General features: G+C 35.5%; 1 protein-coding gene across 1 annotated transcript; it reads left to right on the top strand.

Moving 5' to 3' along the window:
• Positions 1 to 20,536: 20,536 nt before the first annotated feature.
• Positions 20,537 to 25,803, top strand: LOC134543808 (uncharacterized). Its single transcript, XM_063388411.1, has 5 exons — positions 20,537 to 20,998; positions 21,085 to 21,396; positions 21,492 to 21,730; positions 23,690 to 23,849; positions 25,228 to 25,803. The coding sequence occupies exons 1-5, from the start codon at positions 20,788 to 20,790 to the stop codon at positions 25,332 to 25,334; spliced, it is 1,029 nt and encodes a 342-aa protein (XP_063244481.1). The 5' UTR covers positions 20,537 to 20,787; the 3' UTR covers positions 25,335 to 25,803.
• The last annotated feature ends 474 nt before the right edge of the window (positions 25,804 to 26,277 follow it).

The raw sequence follows: 26,277 nt of genomic DNA, 5'->3' as shown, positions 1-26,277 counted from the left end.
AAAATTGTAGGTAATGGGAATTTGTTGAACGTATTTATAATATGTTCACTTAGTGTTTTGTGAACATCTTTTTTCATCACATAAAACGATAAATGTTCAATGAAAACAGTTTCATATAGTAAATAAAAAAACTAATGCTCTGAGTAGTATGATAGCCACTTTGTTCATGCACCCAAAATGTTGTGTTGAATTTTTTTTTATCACCGTAAAAGCACACGAAAAAGAAATGAGAGTACATACACATTTAGCATGAAATGGGCTTATTTGCATAAATATCACTTCTTTTTCAGTTTAGTATTAAATTACAAACGTACTTTATTATGCATGCCTCTGTATGCTAGATAACGAATTTATATCTATTAACTTCGACAAGATTTAATATAATTTGAAAGTGCTAACTTAACATTTTTACCAGTATCTTTTGTTTTCATTATGATATAGGCGGGTTTATACAACTGTGTTTCATGCTCGCATGCCTAGAAAACCTTCTATCGAAAATTTGTTTAAGTAATATGTTATATTTCTTGTCATATCTTAAAATAAAGCTTAAGGAAATTAGAATTTCTAGATTTAATAGGGTGCATTCATTTAGCACATTTTGTAGTCTTTTATTACGGTAGTTTTCATTCATTACAAGATTGAATTTACTAATAAATAGTTTGTAACGTATTTCACTAAATATGTAATAACATGAATGTTCTATATTTTTACAGGGGGTAATTATTGGAATGGAGACGAACAAGCTATTATACCTGGGGATAAGAAACAGTTTCTGTTTTCTGTGCGCTCGCAGCAAAACTGAAAGGAAAACAGTGCTACAAAAACTATACTGGACCTGCGACTGGGATGGAGCAGAGCATTATTGTTGAAGGATTCAATAAAAGCGTTGAACAGCATGGGCTAGTCTACTTGAATTACTTAGGGGATGGTGACTCCAGCGTTTTCGCTCGCATACAGGAACAGGTGTCGTACGGGCGATATGTGCAAAAGATTGAATGCAGTAACCATATGACTAGAGCATTCAGTGATGGTTTGCACAAACTTGCACGGAACACATTATATCCTCTAGAAGGAAGAAGAATCTTGACGGAAAACGTTGAAGGAGTGTCGAGATTGGAACGTCTTGTAAAAGGAGTGAGAACTGCAATCAAGTCAGCTGCAGCTCTAGATGACAAAGCTGAAGCATGTGCCGTCCTTTGAACAGACGTAGCAAATGCACTCAACCATGTGTGTGGCAGACATGAACAATGTAGGGACTTCTGCAAGAGGAAAAACAGTGCTGAACGTGACGTTTTGGGCATATTAGAGTCGACTAATTTGGCAAATCCCATTATGACATTATTAGATCGCATTATTCGAAATGCAGACAGACTTACATTAAATGTGACTACAAATCAGGCAGAAAGGTGTGTATGTTAAAACATACTATTTAACACATTTTGAAAATATTTAGCTGTTTGTAACTGAGATTAGATTTTCTAATAGTTGTTCAGTATTTAGTTCTAGCAATAAAAAATTATTTGCAAATTTTAAATAGTTAATAATTTCTTATAAATAATATTTTCTTTTGTAATGTTTTACATAATATTCTGACAAGTATCAATAATTTTATTTAATAATATTTACTTAATCATCATTATAACGCTCATAATTTTAATGGCATGGACTTTTTGTTTCAGATATATGAGTCTCGCTTCAAAGTTTGGTGGTGGCAAGAGAGTTGACCACGCTAAGAGAGGGTCGTATAGAAGAAGAGTGATTGGAGCAGGACTATCCCATTCGTCAGGTCCATCGTGGCATGCTGCAACATGGAAAAAAATGTGTGGAAGGAGCCCAGGGAAGTTTTTGAAAAGAATGTGTTCCAGACGGGAAAAAATTAGAATGTGTCTAAATAACTGGTACAAGAAGACACAGTCGCGCAAAAGAAAAAAAATCACCACTGCTGCTTCAGATGAAGATTACGGAGCCAGCTGCACAGAGCCAGATATACCCGAAGTTGAGATGCAGAACAAGATGGAAGACTTTCTAAAGAAATTACATGAAGACGTTCGTACTCGTGAAAAACAGGTTGCCCTAGAAAGAAATACAACAAACCAACATGACTGTGCTTTGTGGAGGGAAACACGCATCAACCGCCTTACAGCTTCCAGTTTTGGAGCAGTAGTTAGGCGATTAGAACATACCTCTTGTCACAATTTGGTGAAAAATATTCTCTTCAAGAAAGAACTCAACACTGAATCTGTTCAGTTTGGCAGGCTGCACGAAAAAACCGCACTTAAAAAGTACGAAGAAATTAGTGGCGCAACGACAGATAAATGTAGCATTTTTGTTTCTGAGCAAGTGCCTTACCTTGGTGCTTCTCCAGATGCTATCGTAGGGTGTGATGGTATTGTAGAAGTAAAATGCTTTCCATCAATAGGAGAAAACAAATTTTCTGATATATTAAAAGAAAAACGTTTGAAGTGTTTCGAAGAAAAATATGGTACAATGCAAATAAAAAAAACTCACTCTTACTACTATCAAATTCAGGGACAGTTGAACATTTCAAGAAAGAAATATTGTGATTTTGTGGCATACAGCTCAAATGACGTTTTCGTTCAAAGAATTTTGAGGGATGAATCGTTTTGGGAACACACAATGTTACCTAAGCTAAAAAGGTTTTATTTAGAATGTATGTTGCCTGAAATAATTGACAGTCGCATAAAACGAAAAATGAAATGTAGGGATCCAGAATACGTGTTGAAAGCTCAAGAAAAAAAAAAATTCAATGCACAAACAAGTGTCAGTGTGAAGTTTTGTCAAAGTTTGAATACTTAGCAGTGCCTATGGATTGAAATAAATTATGATGAAATTATCATTAATTAAGAATTAAATTGTCTTCGAACGTCATTTTCCTGCAGTAATTTTTAAAAAAGAAAACGAAGTTTTCTCTTAAAACGTTTCCAATGTAGGATGTACATAATTTTTTTGTATGTATTCATTTAATTATTTCGGTCAGGGAAATCGGTTAATTTTATTTATTTGACAAATGTTAATTATTTAGAATAATACTATACACGTATATATAATTTTATTAATATTTTCTGTTTTAGCTAAACCCTGACGCATTAAATAATATTTTCCTGTCATCTGTATTAAGTAATGAGCATATGTTTAAAGATATTTTTTTTTAAAATAAAGCGCCAGTGGTATGCATTTATATTATTTAGGTGTAATTATAAATTACTGCATTAATTTTTTTTCCCGAAAGGTGGATAGCTTTGAAATGTTATGGAGCAGTTGTTAATTCATTTAAAACTGTGAACTAGCGAAAATTAGGTTTGCTTGTTTTTTGCATTCGTATTTAACTTTTGTTTTCTGTGCAGAAATTACTTATGGTAAAAATAAACGCTATATGAAAAAATGAAGGAAACTTTTTGTTACTAGGTAATTTTAATTCGGCCATGTAGGCCTCAAGGATTTATTTTCAGTCAATAATAAAATCAAATACACTTTCTACAACTTTTTAATGTTTGAAACTTGAACATACATAACATAAACCCTGATTTTAATGTGCAACATAGCTAGACTACTCTTAATAACAATATCCATTGTTTCGACAACATTAATTTTTTTTTACTTAATTAATTTGGGTAATTTCTGTCCAAAGTTTCAATTCTGTCCAAAGTTTCAATACAAGTCTACATTGCTTTCATGGTTTAAATTCTCAACAGCACGTAAATAATCGAACCTAAACATTTTCGTATAATCTTTAGGTACTTTATAATAAATGTATCTTTTATAAACAGGAAAAAAATTGAGCGATGATAGACGTTAGTTAAATACTATTACTAGGTATTACACATTAAAATTCCTTAAATAATAGTATATTATTTTAATGAAACATATATTTGTAAAGATGCATAAGCAACAAATTTTCAGTTTGAAACTATCTTTTTTGAATCTAGTCAAGTCTATACAGAATTCTTGTTTTGTATAAGTTTGTATATCTAATAGTAAAGTCTCTCAAGAACAATAACTTGAGACCCCAGTGAAAAACTCATTTTAAATTTAATGCGCACAGAGGTTCATCAGGCACGATCATATCAATGTGAAGTTAATCGATTTGGTAGACGTTTAATGTTACGTAGCCAACATTTAGTTAGGATTATAACACATTTCAGTTCTGTTTTGTTTTTACACACTTTTGAAGTAAGCTACAGTTCTCATCACATTTCATTTGATCACTTTGACATACTTTATTTGCAGATGAATTATGCACACTAAAAACATGTTGTGAAACTGGAAGAGCAGCTCTAAAATGCGTGTCTGTAAAATTTAATGTAAATTATATACAGTTTTCCAGCATCGCGCGATGATAATAATTTGAAGTTACAGTTTTTTGTAAGGTAAGTAAGTGGCTTTTGCGTCTTATCCACAACCAGATCATGAGAGACGGTGTCACACAAAGTGTCACCAACAGGAACTGTGAGAGGAGTCAGCCATGACCTAAATTTACAAAGCAATTACGCATTCACCTCGAGTGATTTCGGTCTCGAATGCGAGTCAAACGTGTTACCTTTGCGCCACCTCGCTCGTTACACAGATTTAGGAAATGTCTTTATTTTTCTAGTAGCTATGATAGTGAAGCGAGAGGATTAAATCCTGGTTTCGATTCATACCAAAAACTAACTTATATAGTTTTAATGATCATACTATAACAAATCATTGATCACAAAATAATTTGTAACCTAGATAATAATTATTTGAATGCTTATTTTGTTTTAAATAGTGCATATAACAACTGAGAGCAGATTTCTTCAAGGCGATGTAAGATATTTTGGTTGTGCCATTCCAGCGTGTTAGAAGAAAAAAAGAACACTTGCCTCTCACTGCAGGTAGTTCGTCCCCCCCTCCCCTATTCCAGGAACCTCTCCTGGGAAAAGGGGGACGAAGGGTCAGCCGTACACTCAAGCCAAGAATGTAGTTGCCTGGCTTTGCGCGGAGTTCCTGGCGAGTAATATCGCCTTAAGGTGGCGGTACGAGTAGTCTATCCTGAAGTGAGACTACTCAGTTGCTGGTTCCACTTCTGCCAAGTAAGCTGCATTGCAAGCAACTTTTGTGTTCAAATATATGCATAAAATATGTTTCAGGAAGTGATTTGCTGATCCTACATTGCATTATTCACATGTAGGCTACCGGAATGCGTTTTAATTTACACTTGTTTACACAAAGGCATTTACAAAAGGTCAATGGCAGTGATGTAGTTAAAATATCAAGGCCGCCTCGATTCCCGGTAGGATTTGGTCCTTTCGTACGAAGTAAACACACCATCAACATTGCATTTCATTGTCATGCCACCATTTTTTATCACACCGTACATTTTTCACATGGCCGTTTGTATAAATTTCATTTGTTTTCGCCATTTTTCGGTGGAAAACCAGCTATAAATGATTCCATAGGCATGTATGTTTTGAGGAAGACTATGTCATGTATGTACGTATGTGGTATACTTGTCTATATGTATTTTTGGGGATGAATTAAAATTTAACTAGACATGCTTGTGTTTAAATGTTTATTGATTAACAAGGGAAAGTCAGCTGCTTGTCATCACCGATTTCGCCCGGATTCGCAGTACATATATGCAGGGCTCGAGTGGAAATAAAAGTGCACGAGTGGGAGCTCCAGGTGGCCAAGCGTTAGGAAATTAAATTAACTCTTATCGCATATCGTTCAATCAAAGTTCATATTATTTACTAGCAGTGGTTGGGGCAGCGGCTACAATTCGGATTCGTAATGTGAAGGTCGGAGTTACGAGTCTCAGTGCGAAACTTTTAATATACTTACGCCATAAATTAACCTTACTAGTACATAATGCATTGTATACATTTATTTTTTTTACAAAAGGCATAGGGCGTCATTATTTTAACAGGATCATAATCATTAAAAAATTTGAATTGCGAATAATTTTACAAGAATAAATTGTAATTCTTAGAAAGTTGTTCGCAAACCCTAAATTTTTCATGACTATGTACCTTTTAAAATACATTGTGATGCCCAATGCATTTTGTAAAAATATAAATAAATAATTAATTATTTTGATAAATTAATGTCGTAAGTATCGTAAAAATTTAACTTATGTATTGACCAATCAGCGATAACAATTAATTTAATTTCCTAACGGTTGGCCACCTGGAGCCGCAACTTGCATCACTTTCATTTTCAGTCGAGCCCTGCATAAACTGTGAATCCGGACGAAATCGGTGATGAGGAGCAGCGGACCTTCCCACAAAATACAGGTTTAATCAACGACCAAAATATTATATAATAACGCTACAAATTGAGACAAACATCATTTTTTTACATTTTATTATTAATCTGTGTTAATCATTACAGTGAAAATTATGAGTAACTTTGTGGGCACGACGACAATGATTGACATTATCAGAAGAAAAATATGACGTCGGTATCACACACATACTCATACACAGTCAGTTCAAATTTACCGACAAACTTAGGATGCTAGTTCATGACGAGTTAAAAAATAACCTATACCACTTATGGCCTAAAGTGCTTTCCAAGACTTGTATAGGTACGTCTTTGAAGTTGAAACTGAACAACGGTTTCATTGTAAACTATAGATAATGTGTTAAAGATGAGAGGAGCGTCTGCATTACGTTTGATATTACGAAGTTGTTCAACCACCGCTAGTTTTGTCACAAAAGCAATATAATTTCATTTACATAAATGAGAGTACACTCTTATATTACACTGGTTTTTTGTGGCTTATTACTACCTTCAGTTATTTCAATGATAAAATTTTGCTACAGCGACAATAGCCACGTTGATTATGGAATTTGACTCAAATATGATCTAGACGCTCAGAGTTCTATCCTAAATATTTTGTCTATTATTTGCAATGAAATATGTTCTTCAGCTCCAACTTCAAAAACGTTAACCAGCCCTGGGAAGCGCTCTAGACCGTAAGTCATATAGAGGTTCTCAACTTATTTTGCTGTGATCAACCTGGTGCCGAAGTTTGTAGGTCAGATTCAGGTTTTATATCTGTGTGTGTGTGTGTGTGTGTGGTTGTGTGTGTGTGTGTGTGGTTGTGTGTGGTTGTGTGTGGTTGTGTGTGTGTGTGGTTGTGTGTGTGTGTGTGTGGTTGTGTGTGTGTGTGGTTGTGTGTGTACGTGGTTGTGTGTGCGTGTGTGTGCGTGGTTGTGTGTGCGTGTGTGTGTGTGGTTGTGTGTGCGTGTGTTTGTGTGTGCGTGTGTGTGTGTGGTTGTGTGTGCGTGTGTGTGTGGTTGTGTGTGTGTGTGTGTGTGGTTGTGTGTGCGTGTGTGTGTGGTTGTGTGTGCGTGTGTGTGTGGTTGTGTGTGCGTGTGTGTGTGGTTGTGTGTGTGTGTGTGTGGTTGTGTGTGCGTGTGTGTGTGGTTGTGTGTGCGTGTGTGTGCGTGTGTGTGGTTGTGTGTGTGTGTGTGTGGTTGTGTGCGCGTGTGTGTGGTTGTGTGCGTGTGTGTGTGGTTGTGTGCGCGTGTGTGTGGTTGTGTGCGCGTGTGTGTGGTTGTGTGCGCGTGTGTGTGGTTGTGTGTGCGCGTGTGTGTGGTTGTGTGTGTGGTTGTGTGTGTGTGTGTGTGGTTGTGTGTGCGTGTGTGTGGTTGTGTGTGTGTGGTTGTGTGTGTGTGGTTGTGTGTGTGTGGTTGTGTGTGTGTGGTTGTGTGTGTGTGTGTGGTTGTGTGTGTGTGGTTGTGTGTGTGTGTGGTTGTGTGTGTGTGTGTGTATCCAGACATAGAGATACACAGTAGTGTATCTGTATAAATGTGAATCACCATTTGTGTGTCTTTGTGTACGGAATAATACGAAAATAATCTAGTTTCATAAAAGTGTCTACAAATAAAATAATAACTACTTCGATTTGTGTTAACTAACGATATCTCACTATTTTTGAGTAAATACGTAAAAATACTGACTACATATTTTTTCACTTTTACAGGCCATCTGGAGACAAGTTTTTACCCAAGGATTGGCAGGCGAATGCCTCCGAAACCCAACTATGAAAATGGGAGTCAAAATGATAATGGCCCTTCCCCACCTACCACCACAGCCGGGCGTACCCCATGACACTGTTACTCCAGAAACGGATATAGCAGATGGGATTCGTGCCATCCACCTTTTTATTGAAGAGGGCAATATTTTAGGGCTAAATACTCTTGTACAATATGTAGAAAGGTTTTGGATGAGACGCATAGGAGCAGAGAACTTCACTACCTTCAACCATCCACGTCGGACTAATAACGACTTAGAGGGGTTTCATTCTCGTCTGCGCAATGTCATGGGAGTGCACCCCAACATATGGAATTTTGTTGAATTGCTTTTAAAATTAAGTAGGAAGTACTCAGCAGAAGTCAGAAGTGTGGCAGACGGGCGCCTTGTTCGACCCTCATCAAGGGGAAACAAAAACACACTTAACTGTTCGGAAGGGCATCCAAAAGTTAGTAACTGGAGAATACAGTAAAATTTCATTACTACGCTATGTGTCACACACTGTGGACAGAATTTTTGAGATTCTGGGACATCCCCATAACAGACACCAAGACAACGGTGAAGAAGAAAACCCCGACGAACCAGCACCACAGCCTGAATTTCAGGACAATCGGGCTGGCACGGAAGTTAATGAGACTGTAACTGGAGTAGAACCAGATGATACTGAGAATCCGCTGGTCCCAACACAATCAAACGCGAGGGTTTGCAAAGTCTGTTTGTTGGAAATTGCCACCCATATCGTTCTGCCATGTGGGCATCTGGGTGTGTGTCAGCAATGTGTGCTGAGATTGCAGACGATTCACAGTCCCTGCCCATTCTGCAGGACAGCTGTAGAAAATTTTGTGCAGTTCTTTGACATGTAGCCAGGAATGAAAAATATTACCTTTTAATAAACTTAACATCTGAACTATTTAAATGGATGTAATCAAAAGCGAAATATTTTTTTTAAACGCTTGGATAAATAACACAATTTGAATGTATTTAATTTAATTTAGATTGTTTGGTTAAAGTGTTCATTCAATTTTTTGTTTTTCTTATTCGGAGAGTATTTTCCAGTAACACGAATAAGTTTAGTCCTCAAAAATTTACATTCAGTTGGTTTCAGATTACAGGCTACGTGCACAATTAGGTCTTGCATATTTATTTCAATATGAAGTGACTGTCCTTTTTTATCTGATGATCATAGAAATACATTTAAGACTGGCCTACAGGCACATGTAAATTTTCTAATAAGAATTTATTTTGGGACATTTCGAAAACTCTTAGACAATTCTGACATTTCAGTTATCAAAAAGACATTCAGGAAAAAAAAAATTTTGGAATATTTATAATTTTAAATGCTTGGAACGTACTCAGTAATATTGTGGTACCTCGTTTCCCAGCAAGAAGGTTTCGTTGTATCTGAAGTTAATTCACACAAGTTCTTCTCATATTAAGGTTTACAATAATGTTGAATGAATTTTAAACTGAACCTTCTGAGGGAGAAATGAATTTTTTTTTTCCTGTTTCTTCCATCACTTGAGGATAGTTGATATGCAATATTTTTCATAATTTGTGTATCAGTCTGGAGATAATTTGCGTAAAATGTCGTCAGTTATTCTTCATAAAAAGTGAAATATATCTTCATCGATAATGTTTTGGAGTAAGTTTATTATGAAACGAAAAAATATGGCTAATTTTTCCAAACGTCATCATTTTAAAGGTTCCATTAGGTAGTCTTCTAAATCTACCTAATGATAAGAAACTAGCTTTGTAGGAAAAAATTAAAACTTTGCCTTTCCACTAAAGGACTACTGATAATACGTAAAAAAAGCTTCTATGGATAAATATTCTAAAGAATTAATATTATACTAGTAATTATTGAGCTGGATGGAAATTAGATATACTGTAACTTAATCAAGAGTTGAAGTTCATATCTTCGTAATTAGCAAAATATGTCCGAAAGATTGTTAAATTCAAGTAAATCGCATGTACAGTGAATTCCATATCTATCTAATATCTAACATAAACATTGCATTCATAATTAAGAGTTTTTTCACTAAGGATGTTATTAATATACTAATTTTTTTTTCCGGTACATTTCATTTAGTTGGAACAGGCTTGAGATAGAAGAGGTTGGAGCTACCTATATGTTGTGCAGTTGTGAAAAAAATGGTGAAGTAATTGATTTAGCTCTGGATGATTGTGTAATAAATCTTGTTCATTTGTGTTGCAATATGTACATAAAATCTGTAAATGTCTAGAATGTTTACAATAATTTTAAAATGAATTTGTATTTTTATGGTCATTTTATAAATTAAAACAATTAAATTTGTAGTACGAAGGACATATTTCACTGTCTTTCGGGGATAGGCTACACATTCACGTAAAAATCTTTTTTAAAAGGTAATTGAATAAGTGAATTGCACTTTACTTTCAGTGAAATAAATGCTTTAAATAAGACAATAATGACATTTCTTAAGACTGTGAAAATCCTGCGCCTCAAACTCCAGCTAGGTGGTACAGATATTTGCTGTAAGAATCTATCCCACCAAAAACATTCTGTAAAATAAATTAGCCAAGTCTCGATGCAGCTGCTTATTTATCTCTAAAAAGTAATGAAATCTAGACAAAGTCGTGCCAAGTCTAAGGTTCCATACTGCGATTTCTTTATTCTTATAGTTAATGTTGTGTGACTTGGTCGTTGAACATTCTTTATACGTTAGTGGGTAGGGTAAAGTAAGGTTATTTTGCAGCACAGGTAATTTCGCAGCATTTTTTCACTAGGCAATTGCTAACTTCCCTTCCGTGCTAGAAGTTTGTCTTTCCTCCGAAAGTTAGCATAGACTGTCCGCTTCGGAGCACACATCTGCTCGCTTCTTTCTAAACGGTAGTTCGCTCCACAGAAATCGTGAAAACGTACGGTGGCATTTCATATTGTGATGGATTTATACATCTTTTAATAATATATTTTTTGTAATTACATGCATGTAAGTAACAATGACTATCATACATACAGTTATAAGTGCCGAAAACGTAGTTTTTTAACCTTTCATTTCCGAATTTTTTTTCCTTATTCTGTCAACGCTATGGCGTTAACAATCAAGCCTTGTTTCTTAGCAATCTGAGCCAAATTTTGAATTAATGGTAGAACGTGCGGAAACAACTATTATTTCTAACTTTAATGAGCTATTTAGGTTTGTTTAATTACATTTGCATGTAAAGAGGTCTTCTTTTCAATTTATTTTTACAGTTATTACGTTTAGGACTATTGCCAAATTACCTACCCATATTTGAAGGTACCATGCTAACTTACCTGTCTATATTTACACAATTTGCATTTGCTTTGTTTTATGTAAACTGATTGATTGTAAGTAATATAGAACATATCATACACAGTTTTATGGTTTTACATTACCCATGTTTCATTTACGAATTTAATAAAATACGATTCCTTTTTTAGGTGAAGTTCTTTGTGTGATGTCTGTCAGCCAGAGTATTTTCCGTATCCCTATGTGAAGTGGAGCGAAAAATGTCCTCAATAAAGTATAGTGATAAAAATTTGCCACACTACAGAAACTATGACATTTCTGAGTTACTCAGTGCTGCAAACAAAGTGAAACATGAAAACATAACTATCTACAAGGCTACTAAGATGTTTGGTGTACCATATAATACACTGAAAAAGTTCATTAAAGATAATGAAGACTAAGATAATGAAGACTTAGATCATCCTCAGTTGCTTAATCTGGGTAGGCCGTACGCACTACCTGCAGACATTGATCAATGTGTGTTTTACTTCGTTATTGAAATGCAAGAACTTGGATTTGGACTCAAAGTGACACAAGTAAGAAAGCTCGCGTACGACCTCGCCGAGTCTGTGAATCGTCAACACTTGTTAAATCCTGCTAAAAAATTGCCAGCAAAAGGTGGAGGTCAAAATTCAAGGAACGTTATAATTTGTGCTTAAGGGTTCCTGAAAATCTGTCTGCATATCATGCTTCAATGTCAAACCCTGTAATTATTGATGACTATTTCAGTAAGTTAGATGCCCTTTTGTGTAAATTAGGAATTAAAGATCAGCCTTCAAGAATCTGGAATGTGGATGAGACTGGACTTGCTTATGTGGTCAAACCAAATAAGGTTGTCTGTCAAGTAGGGAAGCAATATGTTTACAAGAGAACTTATGGGGAACGAGGTCAGATCCATACACTAGTCGGCTGCGCTTGTGCTGATGGGACTTTTATTTTATTCCACCTATGATTATATTTAAGGGGGTGAGATGGAATGATAGCTTGAAAAACAAGTCTGCCCAATTCTCTTTTCAGACTTTCCCCAAAGGGTTGGATAAACTCAGAACTGTATCTTGAGTGGTTCCGTTTTTTTATTAATTCTATTTCTGATGCAAGACCAAATGTTCTGTTGATGGATTCCCACAGTGCTCATATCGGACCAGAGGTAATACAAGTTGCTTAAGACAACCAAGTTTATCTTATGACATTCCCTCCTCACAAGAGTCATTTGCTACAGCCGCTTGATGTGGGTGTTTACAAGCCTTTGAAGAGAAAATGGTCAAAAGAGCTCATTGAATTCATGCTATTGCATCCCAATGACAAGCCAGATCGTTCTGACTTTCATGAGATTCTAGGCCCAGCATTTGTTGAAAGTTTTTCTCCTTCAAATTTTGTGAATTCTTTCAGGAAATCTGGTGCATGTCCTTTTAATGCTGACGCTGTTGCAAGTGAGGCTTTAGCTCCGAGGAGACTGACAGATAATTTCCTCACACACACGCCTTCAGTGGGAAATTCTACTAATTGTCCACATAAGGAAATGGCTACAGAATAGTCCAACAGAGTCACAAAGCAGTAGGCGTGATGATTACCAATGTAGGTCTAGGACTATTTCAGAGGAAGAAGAAATTAATCGATTACTGAAAGTGCCACATTTTCCAAAAATGAATAGGTCAGCAGAAGAAAGTCAATCTAAAAAAAGAAAAGAAAGACTGTAGCGAAACACCTTATCAAAGATAAGTCGGCTAAATGTCTCAACCCACCTGAGCCTCAGCCCGGATGTTTTGGACTTCAGAGTCGACCTAGCCATAATATCGAGAAGACACATCAGACGATCACAGATGATTGGGAGTGTGGTGTATGTTCTCAGTTCTTTTCAATGGACGTTTCGAAGAAGACTGGCGCAAAATGGATTCAGTGTTCTTTCTGCAAAGTACCATACCATGAAAATTGCCAGAAATGTCCTAACGACGACGTAGTCTACATGTGCGACATTTGTGGTGGAAAATATGACTTCGATGATTCTGATTAAACATCAGCATGTTCAAGTAATTTCAGTATGTGTGAACAATTTTATTGTTGCGAAATTACCTACCTTACTGCACAAGTGCTGACTTTTTTCTTAATAATTAAAGAAATTTGGGTATAAAGGCAGTCATTTTGTTATATGAGGTTTATTATATATGTTTGTTGTATGAACAAGTGTTTTTGAATTTTTTCAAATTTATATTACAATTATAATTCATAATTTATTAGAATTACTGCAAAATTACCTTACTTTACCCTACAAGTCAAGTTTGTTTACACGTTATGTTATATCTGTTTGTTAAGTGAGATAATAGCCCATACTGGTATTGGTAATTGGACGCTAGTGTCTAATTTTTGGCTGTTGTTGATTGTGCAACACATGCATTCAGCATTGACAATGCTGACTTCTGCTCTCTTCTTTTCTTTTTGGAGTGTCAAATCTAACATAAAATAGACGTACAGGCGGACTTCTATCAATGATTAGAAGTCTGTCTGTACTGGAAATAATTTTTTATACTGTTTGTTTCAGGCTCGCCTACACATAAGTATTACTGAAATACGCAGCTTTATCAAGCCTACAATTGACTGGTTATTGAATCAACGTTTTCCAAGTGGCAATTTTCCATCGTCAATGGGTAGCGGTTCTGACGACAGATTGGTGCAATTGTGTCATGGAGCACCTGGTTTTGTACCCTTGTGTACCCTTCAATGGCCAAGTCACACAACATTAACTATAATAATAAAGAAATCGCAGTAAGGAACCTTAGACTTGGCACGACTTTGTCTACATTTCATTACTTTTTAGAGATAAACAAGCAGCTCCATTGAGACTTGGCTAATTTTTTTACAGAATATTTTTGGTGGGATTTCACTTCTTTTTGTAGAAACGTGGGCATATTGATTTATTTTATTAGATTTTCTTATTTGACAATTTTTTTTCTTTTTAAGAGAATTTTTTTATTATTACAAATCTTTCTTTTCTTTTTTTCCGGTTAAGATTCTTGTACAGTAGCAACAGTTTTTCGTATTGCCCATTCGCGTTCATTATTTATTCTTTTAGACGGTTTAATTTCTGAAAGATTGGCGCGGTATTTACGCCTAGTGGCCGTTTAAGTAACTACCGGTAAAACGTAAACACTTTTTTTGGCCAGCATCACCAAAGGAACCTCTTAGTATACCGTTCTCATACACTTCAAAAGTGAAGGGAAAGATTTTTCCAGCAGCCATAAGCTCAGAAGCTGAGCCGTAGGTAGTGAATTTCATCATATCGCTCGTGTAGGATTGCACGCTCGTGTATACGTCACCATCAGCATCACACGTGTACACTTGCATTTAATCCCAATGTTCAGCAACGTATGCAACAATAGCAGATATGATATTGCAAGTTGAGTCAGTTCTACCATACACCAAGAAAGATATTGAATGGAAGAGACAAGACCCGTCTTTGGGCATAATACCAACTACTTGGTAGCCACTAAGTTCGTCGTCTTTTAATATTATTGACATTTTTTACGATATTATCTTGCGAAATCAAACACAAATAAACTCAACGACCTTTAGTATATGGACAACAAATCAGAAATACCGATAATATTTAGACTAAAACAATAATAACCTATATATTTAAGACTTCTTTTGTCTTAATAAAAAAACTCAAAGATAATATTATACTCAGCCTACTCAATCTATACAAACTATAAACAAAACGTTACCTCTTAATTATCAGACAAGTGTCAATATAATTAATTATCAATGAACTTTGTACCAAAGGTATTACCTACCTAGTACTGAAATACAGCTATATTAATAATATTTTTAAACTAAACGAAGTAATATCTACCTAAATAAACTAAACCTAGAATACTAGAAAAGTACTTACTTATAAACACGAACGCGATTCGAAGTACTGCCTAACTGTAAATTAAACCTACAAAACTAAGAGTACTAAATAACTAACAATTAAATAAATTATTAAATTAAAAGTAATTTTAAATCTAATAATTAAGAAATAATCAGTAATCCGTCACTAATTATAAATTTCCTAACCTATTCAAATCTTCGAATTGTTATAACAACCTGCTAATTAACCTTAGCAAACCTCACGAAATAATAAGCGAAATCAACAAAATGCAAATAATCCATCCTAATCCCTAGCAAAAGTTTTCAAGCGCAGTAGAAGAATGTCGTAAACGACTGTAACGCGGCCGGTTGCCACTTCGCCATATAAGGTTATCGGAAAAAAAACGTAAGCGCGTTTTAAAATACAGTCAGCGCCATCTAGCGACGTGTGCGGGTATCACCGCCACTCTTAGTCCAATGAATTATATTTTGAACAAATTTTATTTATAATTAGTGACGGATTACTGATTATTACTTAATTATTAGATTTAAAAGTACTTTTAATTGAATACTTTTTGTTTTGTTTTCGCGCAGGCGCGCGCGCCTGACGTGTTTTTGTTTTCGCGCAGGCGCGCGCGCCTGACGTGTTTTTGTTTTCGCGCAGGCGCGCGCGCCTGACGTGTTTTTGTTTTCGCGCAGGCGCGCGCGCCTGACGTGTTTTTGTTTTCGCGCAGGCGCGCGCGCCTGACGTGTTTTTGTTTTCGCGCAGGCGCGCGCCTGATGTGTTTTTGTTTTCGCGCAGGCGCGCGCCTGACGTGTTTTTGTTTTCGCGCAGGCGCGCGCCTGACGTGTTTTTGTTTTCGCGCAGGCGCGCGCCTGACGCGCTGGTGTTGGTGTCACAACCTGGCGGAAGAAATGCGAGTCTGGCATGACCGGTGGAGAGGGGATAGCGTCGGTCGGCGGCCTGGCGGTTGTGTTCTGAAATCGCGGCCCGGATTTTTGCTTTCGCCTGGAGTGTTCTCGGCGTGATGACGATGTGAGGGTAAATTAATAAAGGGGCCACCCTGGGTGCGCCTGGGGTAGTTCTTCTCGGTGAGGTTTTGAGGACTGTCGGAGCCCCTCCCTGGAGGGTAGCTGCGTGCTGCCGTCCGGAGATGGTGTTGTAAGTAATGGCAAACTCGTAATTCTCCTTCACCTCGTGTAAAGTCTGTAGGTGTATTTTCAAATTGTGTTAGGATGACTTAACGTTTTGATTCTTTCCAGGAGTGCAGGCAGTTTGGGGTATCCAGTAATGTAAAATTTCTTTCGTTAATTTTAGCTTAAGGATGGGTCTAGGTGTGTGTTAAGAATAATCATGTTATTTTAAAAATTAATACTCGTGCTAAGAAAGGATAAAATTATTGTTTATTTATTTCAAAGGAGTGTTTATTTATTTATTCTTAACAGAGGAGTTTGACATTATTTACATTATTTTTTTAATTATTTAATTATTTACTTATATTTTGGTCATACCCACACAGCACAGGATATCCCTAGAATATTCTAATGGGATATAATTTATTTTTTTCATAATTCATGACAAATACAAAGTTTGGACGAATGGATTACCATAATGAGAGTTTCAAATACCGAAAACAGTTAAAAAAAGTTTGAAAATTTTTGGGCAAATGCCTCAAGTATAACCGTAGGATATCCCAAAAGTATAACCGTAGGATATCCCAAAAGTATAACCGTAGGATATCCCAAAAGTATAACCGTAGGATATCCCAAAAGTATAACCGTAGGATATCCCAAAAGTATAACCGTAGGATATCCCAAAAGTATAACCGTAGGATATCCCAAAAGTATAACCGTAGGATATCCCAAAAGTATAACCGTAGGATATCCCAAAAGTATAACCGTAGGATATCCCAAAAGTATAACCGTAGGATATCCCAAAAGTATAACCGTAGGATATCCCAAAAGTATAACCGTAGGATATCCCAAAAGTATAACCGTAGGATATCCCAAAAGTATAACCGTAGGATATCCCAAAAGTATAACCGTAGGATATCCCAAAAGTATAACCGTAGGATATCCCAAAAGTATAACCGTAGGATATCCCAAAAGTATAACCGTAGGATATCCCAAAAGTATAACCGTAGGATATCCCAAAAGTATAACCGTAGGATATCCCAAAAGTATAACCGTAGGATATCCCAAAAGTATAACCGTAGGATATCCCAAAAGTATAACCGTAGGATATCCCAAAAGTATAACCGTAGGATATCCCAAAAGTATAACCGTAGGATATCCCAAAAGTATAACCGTAGGATATCCCAAAAGTATAACCGTAGGATATCCCAAAAGTATAACCGTAGGATATCCCAAAAGTATAACCGTAGGATATCCCAAAAGTATAACCGTAGGATATCCCAAAAGTATAACCGTAGGATATCCCAAAAGTATAACCGTAGGATATCCCAAAAGTATAACCGTAGGATATCCCAAAAGTATAACCGTAGGATATCCCAAAAGTATAACCGTAGGATATCCCAAAAGTATAACCGTAGGATATCCCAAAAGTATAACCGTAGGATATCCCAAAAGTATAACTGTAGGATATCCCAAAAGTATAACCGTAGGATATCCCAAAAGTATATCCGTAGGATATTCCAAAAGTATTTCCCCTGGTTATTCCATAAGTATTTCCCCTCTAACCCAACTGAAATTTGTGAAGCAACCCATAGTACAAATACCTGTAATGGTGACTTATCTGCATTGTTTTAAATACCAGATGAAAAACCAGACACATTCGACATAAAACAATCTCTAGCTGAATGGGCACTAACCCATAAAATTTGTCACAAAGCGTTGTCATCACTGCTAAAAATATTGTAAGATCATCCTTGTTATGCTTCTTTACCAGTTGATGCTAGAAGTCTTTTGAGAACTCCTAGGGTTACAGATGTAGTTCAACTTGAGCCTGGGTTGTATTCTCATTTTGGTTTACGCCATGACATAGAAACATTTAATAACTTTGAAATTAGTGATACAATAATTGACTTATCTGTTTAAGTCGATGGACTACCATTGTCAAAATCATCTAATAGTTGTTTTTGGCCTATACTTGGTTCTGTTGTGTTGTATGAGTATGTTTTTATTATTGGTGTTTATCATGGGCTTAAAAAACCACAGCATGCCTGTGATTTTTTAGAGAGGTTTGTTGACGAAGCTGTTTCGTTATGCAGAGAAGGAATGTTTGTTAATGGCGTGCATTACAGTGTTTTACACAAACACATTATTTGTGATGCCCCAGCAAAATGTTTCATTTTGAATGTCAAAGGTCATACTGGTTATTCCAGCTGTACCAAATGCTATGTTGAAGGTGAGTACAGAGAGAGACGAATCTGCTTTGCTGATACAAATGCTCAGAAAATGACAGACATTGATTTCTTATCACAGAGATGATGGCTATCACTTAGGTCCATCCATATTGGAAAAAATTCCTAGACTTGGCCTTGTTACAAACATTCCTCTTGACTTTATGCATCTAGTTTGTTTAGGTGTTGCTAGGAAAATGATCCACTTATGGTTGAAAGGGAATTTTGAAGTTCGGATTACAAGCACAAAAGTTGACATTATATCCAGTAAATTAGAAAGTATGGCACAGTACACTCCATGTGAATTTGGCAGGAAGCCAAGATCTCTGAGCTTTGTTAACCAGTGGAAAGCCACAGAGTTTCAGCAATTTCTGTTATATATTGGCCCAACTGCAGTGAAATCAGTTTTGAGTGATGATGTATTCAATCATTTCCTCAGTCTCCACATTAGCATCAGACTTCTATGTTCAGATGATAAATTTTCTGAAGAAGTTCTTAATTTTTCCCATTTGTTGATTGTACATTTTGTGACATCATTTGCAATTTTGTATGGTGAGGAACACATCACTCATAATGTGCATGGCCTCATTCATCTTGTTGATGTAAAGGCATTTGGATCACTTGATATGTTCAGTGCCTTTAAATTTTAAAATTTTATGCAGTCCCTGAAGAAACTGATTATAAAGTCGGAAAAGCCATTTCAACAGCTCAGTCGTCGTTACCATGAATTGCAAGACAAACAAGAAAAGAATCCAGTTTCAAAAGGCCTAAAACCAGTTTTAAGGTATCAGCATCATAATGGTCCACTTATTGAGGATTGTACAGAGCCCCAGTACAAGTGCATTTCTACACCAAATTTTTTATACAAAGTGGGAAATAAAGCAGACAATTGTTGTGGCTTAAAAGGAGGAAACATTGTGGTGTTGGAAAACATTGCTCACAAAAATGGGAAGTGTTATGTAATAGGGAGAGAATTCTTAGTCAAAGAAGAACTATTTACATCTCCATGCACCTCTTCCTATTTGGGCATACACATTGTTCACAATTTGTCGGAACTCAAAATTTAGCCAGCAGACGAGCTATTCAACAAATATTACAAGATTCCACACAATAACAAAATTGTTGTTGTACCTCTACTACATATGCAAAATCAGGTAATAAATAAATTTGTTGTATGGATTATAATACTGTATAATAGCCTGTATTTAAAAAGCTTGCATTTTAATTATGCCTGTTTTTCACTATTAATGCAGTAGTATTGCTGTGTTAATTTGTTATTCTTTGAGCAAAACAGTAAAATTGCAATAAAATTTGTTATATGTAAGTAACTTAAAAAAAACTATTTCATACAGGCCACATACTTTTTGGATCAAACCCACTGCCACGTTTGAGAAAGAAATGCCTGAGATAATTTTCTTCCTCTTATTTAGGTCTACATAAAATGGTTGCAAATGCTGGTATTCAGAGGGCCTGATATAAAACAGATATTTTTTCATTACAAAACATCCATTCAGAAAAAAGTGGCAAGCTCAAATTTTTTTTATATATGAAGAATTACGCCATGGGTTTCTTACTCCTTCGTTACATATAGGCTATGGTATGCTAGTTAATCATGAATTATTTTGTATACGTGAGTCAATTGGCTATCACAATTTGCTGGGCAACGTAACATGCAAATTTTAGCTTTTACGTGCCATTATGAGAATACTATACGAGCTATCTAGAATTATTCTGTAAGAGGAAACTGTACTCACAAGTAATGTCTACATAACTAACACTATTTCACCAAAATATAAAATGTTTATACTAAACGCACTTCACTCTGATCCATGTACAGTTTCCAGATTGTGACATTTCTCTTCCAAGAAATATACCTGGCAGTTCCATTGTGTTGGCCTTTAATACCGCCAAGTTTCCTAGAAAAACAAGGTCTCCACAAACCTGTGTTTACAGAAGAGAAATGTCAAAATCTGGAAACTTTACGTGGAACAGAGTATATGCAGCAGCAAAACATTCTGTATATGCCACTATATATGATAATTATATTTGAAAACAATCTTATCACGTTAAGTGGTGATAAACAATTTTATTTTTTAGCACACTGCCAGTCATCAGCTGATAGATCTAGGTATCACTTCACAGTATTGCAAGGAATAAGTAATGAGCTGTCTATGTGTATATTTGCTTGAAATGAGAAATATATTTACTAGGCTTGAGCCATCTATGGCGTGAGCTATTCTAGGGTAATATTTTTTTGATTTTGTATGTTTTATGCAGAAATGGACAACTATGCCATAGTAGAATTCAATGACGGCCTTCAAATTATCGCTTCAAAGTGGTTGTCTGAGGACAGAAAATTTTCATACTGGCCATCATTCACCAGTATACAAAGATATGACAGAGCAGTTGAGAAAATGGAATATCCTGAAGACACCTGGTCACGTTTTCCAGTTCTCAGGATAATGGCAACTACAAGTAAGGATTTTGCAAGAATATAGCTTAGTTAGTTACATACCATCTAAATTTAACACAGTATTGATATACTTACTTCTTGTTTTCAGATTCGTTTCAAAAGGGGAAGTCCAAGTTAAAGCAGGCTGAAACAATGTCCGACCTAAACACTGATGATATCGATGAAATCCGAAAACGCCGCAGAGAAAATGCTCAAAAAAGAATTTGCTCTAGTTCTGATGATGAAGGTTCTGCACCTCCTGCCAAAATATCAAAACTGCCTCCATTCCCAAAGCAGCCATCACTACAGATTCAGAAGATCGGGGAATTGGCATCAACATCAGGAGTGCAAAACAATGGTTCTATTGTTGAAAGTCAAAGTAATGGCAGTCTTGATCCTGCATACATTACAGAGAATTCAGGTAAGTTACATTTTTTGTGCATGATATAGAAGTTAGTGACTTTTGTTACCAGTTTGCTTGGCTTATAAATTTGCTATCACAATTTTCGTTTTCAGATAAGCCTTTCCAAAACATGATGTTGAGAATGCTGGTAGATTTGAAACACAAGATGAATTCAGTGATATTATCACAGCAAGAAATTCTTCAAAAACTACAATCTGTGAATACTTGTGAGCCACTGACTGAAAATGAAACATACGAAACCGTAATTAATGACTTCCCTCTCCACACTGAAGAAGCCTTACAAGCACTAGAAGAGAAACTCAAAACTGAAGCAAAGTTCAAAGAATCCATGGTAATAAAAATACTCTATTACTATTTTTTTATTGAAAGTGCATTATTAATCAATAATATATCATGAGTGAGGTATACAAGAGCAGGCTATTGTATATATCATGGGTGAGGTATACAAGAGCAGGCTATTGTACTCTGAGTGCAGACTTCTTTGGGTGGCTGATGGCATCTGCATGTCCTAAATGATGATATGAAGTGAATAGAGTAGCGTCAGTATGAAAGAGGTGCGGGGAAACGGATCCCCGACCACGACATCGTCCGGCACGAGTCCCGCTTGTGAAAATCCGGGATCCTACTCCTTCGGGAATTGAACCTGGATCACCTAGGTTGAGGGATGAGTTGTCAGACCTCTAGACTGCCGCGGCCCCATAATTGTTCATCGAGTCAAGTATATTCAAATAAGCCATAAAGTTCGACTAAGGCTTACTATACATTGTTCACTTATTTGTGAAAAATTTCCTGATTGGGATCTTGCACACAGTTTTACTGTGTTTCTAACACAATCTACTTCACTTTTTACTATTAATGCTTAATGGAGGGACATGTCTGTACAGTGGTGTTATTTTAAGACTGGTTCTGTGTTGTGACAGTTTCTTGGTACAATTCCCAACATTCACGGATGCATACCAATATACATACATTCATATATTTCTCACAGAAAAAAAAGTGGACTGTAATGGAATTACATCTTATATCTAATATTACTGTTGTATAAATTTCTGTAAGATAAAAATCTTTACTGTAGCTGCACAGTGAGTTATTACAAAGGTTTCTCGTGCAACCATATTTCACTTAGTGCCCACTTGAATTCCTTGTTTTTGGTTTTTCAGTTCTTCCCAATTTAGGTTTAAAAGTTCTATGAACACCTAATGTTACGTTATATTTCTAAATGTGAAATGTATCTGCTTATAAAAAACTGTGAAAACTTTAAGTTTTAAATAAAAGTTTGTTACAGTTCAAAAAATTTTTACTGAATTAGTGATGCAAGTTTTTGATTTGGCGAAGTATAATTCAAAGTAAGACAAATGAGCTAAGATAAACTTGAGTAGTAATTTTCAATAGTTGAGTTGACCAGTTCCAAATGACAAGTACAAAACTTCCACTACACCTGTACCACGATTTGAGTTCCTATCCATGGTCATGATTACAGATGGTGAAACGTGGCGAGATTAATGTTATTCAAATAATTCTTTGTACAGGTAATTTATTTTACCTGCACAAATTGTGTAGATTACAGGTAAGCAAGTTTAAGCTCTGAAAACTGCCCTAAACTACAAATTAGCCTGTGACCTATATCTGTTCAGTTATGGGCAATTTAATTTTTAAAAAAAGACATCAGCTTACATATTGGACCTATATGGTCATAGGCATCCAGTATCATGTTCACAGAAAAGACATGTGAATGACTTTCAGTAGCAATAAGTCTATTTGATCAGTTTCCTAGAAAGAAATGCTAATAAAGTACGCCAAAGTTTTTGCTGTGAAATAGCAATGCAATTTCCCTTAAACGTTATGCATTCAAAATGTATAGGAGATGGCTGTAGAATGTGGAGAAAAATTTAAAAGTGATGTACCCTTGTTCTGTATTGCTATGCTCCTTAGTAATCGACCTTAACAGCACCCGTAGTACCTACATGAAATTGGTATAGTTTGTATCATGTAAGGTTTCCTGATTTTGACATTCCTCTTCTGAAAAAGAAGCCTGACAGTTCCATATTGTGTTGATCTACAAACCATCAAAAATCTCTGGAATAACAAGGCCTCTGCAAACCTTTTTACAGACTCTTTTCTCATAAGAGAAATGTCAACATCTGGAAATCTTATCTGAGCTAGACTATAATGTCTGATTTTATTGGTTAATACTCATTTTATTTTAAGTAATGATGGTAATGTCTCTGTAAGCAGTGTTAATTGGAATGTTGATCATTACTTTAAAATTGTAATTTTTTTTTGTCAACAGATTAAGGAACTCTCAAAATTTGGTGGGGGCGATATGAAAACAATTGTGAGAAAGCTGTTGGAGTTGATGCTTACGAACCCATTGGGTGATACCTACAGCTATGTAGGGGGAAAAAAGAAGAGAGTGTTTGCATCTTTGCAGTTATGTAAAGTTATTCAAGGTAAATTAAATTGCTTACTATGAAGACTTTTTTAAGTGGGCTTAATGTATTGTTAACATATAAAAGGTAGAAGAAACAGGCCGATAAGTGGGGCGCTGATATTTAGTGCGCAGGCATTTTTGCCACATCAGTAGTTGGTGCAAAATCACGTAATTTTTAAAAAGTTATTGTAAATAATAGTTGAAGAGTTACATGCCGGAACACCATGCCGATACTTAAAGAAAGGATTGAAGTTAAAGACAAAACATTCGTTTACTTGATTGATCAATATCTTCTACCTTAAAATAATTAAAAACACAAAAAAAAACCTTAACACATCGGTAGTTGGTGTGTCTCCCCTAACTTGAAACTGTAGTCTTAGAGAGCTGCCAGAATGAAATACTCTGTAAATAAGTTTCTGGAGACTGCATTATTAAACAACGAAGTACCAATTCTTAAACAGTTTGTTACACATGACAATTTATGCATTCAAATACCATTTCAAAATTTCAAATAAAATTTTCAGATAACTTGTGTCATTTAAAAATAATTTCTACAAACATAAATTTATCAAATTAATACTGTGGAGACATAGCTTTCTTTTGTATGTACTGCTTGGTAATTTGTATAAACTACATTGGTAACAAGCTTCATATATACAATTGTAGTTTGTTTCATTGGAAACATTTTTTTTTGTTTTTTGCACTTGTTTATTGTTGATTACCGGTAACTTTCAATTTAATAAATGAAAAACTTCATTTTCTGGCTAGAGATTTATTGTTAATTTTGGTAGGGTTAAAGAAAAGTCTGTTAGGAATATGTTTACTTATTAACATATACAAATGCTGATTTGTAATTAATATTGAATCTTAATCGTTAAAAACATTTTGACCAGTAAACTACCAATATTTTTAAGTATGTGTGCTAAAAGTACTAACAGACATATATGTCCAGACAGAAAATGTTTAAACATAGGATGACACTTTTGTTGTGCGTGCAATCACAATGTTGTACTTGGTTAGACCATCTTCATCTCGTGGCAAATTTCAAACTGCTTGTATGGCAGCGGTAAATTGTGCAGTGACTCACTGCCTGATGAAGCTGATCTGAGCCATCAAAATGACACTATAGTGCTTCCACATATAAGAAATGTCATGTTGGAATATTTTTAGTCCTAAAGTACCTGCCTGAAAATACTTTCATCCTCTTCTACTTAAGAATATTAATTTAGGCTTATTTTAGACTTGTAAGTCCGTACATGATGAGAATACTTGCATCTGTTTCCATACTGACAAAAATGAAGCTATCAAAAAGTATGATGAGCTCCACTGTATGTAAAAATTGTTACTTTTGTCACAGTTCTGTGTGCAAGTTTTGAAAACAGATGTTTTTTTTACAGAAGTAACTCGAAAGCACATTAAATCTTGTACTGATGATGATGTGGCAGTGTGCATTAAATCATGGCTCCGTCACACGAAAGACAGGGTGCTTCGCGAACAAAAGTAAGTTATAATGTTCCAGCATATTCTTGTACAGTGGATTTTGTATCTTTTGATACCTGATGTATATATTGACATTCTTCTTACATGGAACACATTATGGAGTCTCATTTCTAAACCGCATCAATTGAAATTCCTCATGTATTGAAATTATTTGTCATTCCCATGAGAAACAATGGATAGAGAATCCACTGTATGCTTTGTTCCTTGCTGATCATATATCTTGTGAGAACTACGTAGTTAGGTACCTTTCTTAAACTTTTTAATAGTAATTTGTCATCCTCACAGTTCATATAGTAGATGCAACATAAGGAGCAGCCTGCCGTGCGATGCAGATGACTGGAATGATTGTCTACTGCTTCACAATAGTAGCATGAATGGTTTAGATTCCATAGTTCAGTTGACTACTTGACTACAAAGCTCATTCTAAGAGAGTTGAAATATAAATTGCCACAAGTTCATTTGGCCCTATAGCATTCAGGCAACAGTTTGTAAGCTGCTGACTTAAAAAAAAAATGTGTGTTGAAAATAAGTAACTTTTAATGGTAAGATTACTTGCACAATAAATGGAAAAGTTGTCTATACTCTAACAATGATTAAGTTGAAAGAGTTAAACAGTGTTCGCTGCCTTTTTTTGCAATAAAAGAAAACTGAGTAACCTTCAGGGCCAAACTAATTCTGTGAGTTTATAACCATCAGAACTCTTTATAATGGGTTACATTGTACATGGTGAGTAAAAGGAGTCAAAAAATAAGTATCTTAATATTGTAGTTTATAATCAACACCATATTTCTAAGAATTCCTAAAAATTATCAAGCACATCTGACAGATGCTACTTGTAGAATAGTTCAGCGATGTACTCCAGGTCTCATTTTAAACACATTTAATCTTAACGTTAGAAAACTGCTCAGATCTGAAAAATATGAACAAACTGAAAGAACTCATTTGCC

This window comes from Bacillus rossius, unplaced genomic scaffold (assembly GCF_032445375.1).
Source record: "Bacillus rossius redtenbacheri isolate Brsri unplaced genomic scaffold, Brsri_v3 Brsri_v3_scf210, whole genome shotgun sequence".
Taxonomy (NCBI): domain Eukaryota; kingdom Metazoa; phylum Arthropoda; class Insecta; order Phasmatodea; family Bacillidae; genus Bacillus; species Bacillus rossius.
This window is presented reverse-complemented; position numbering and strand designations above follow the sequence as displayed.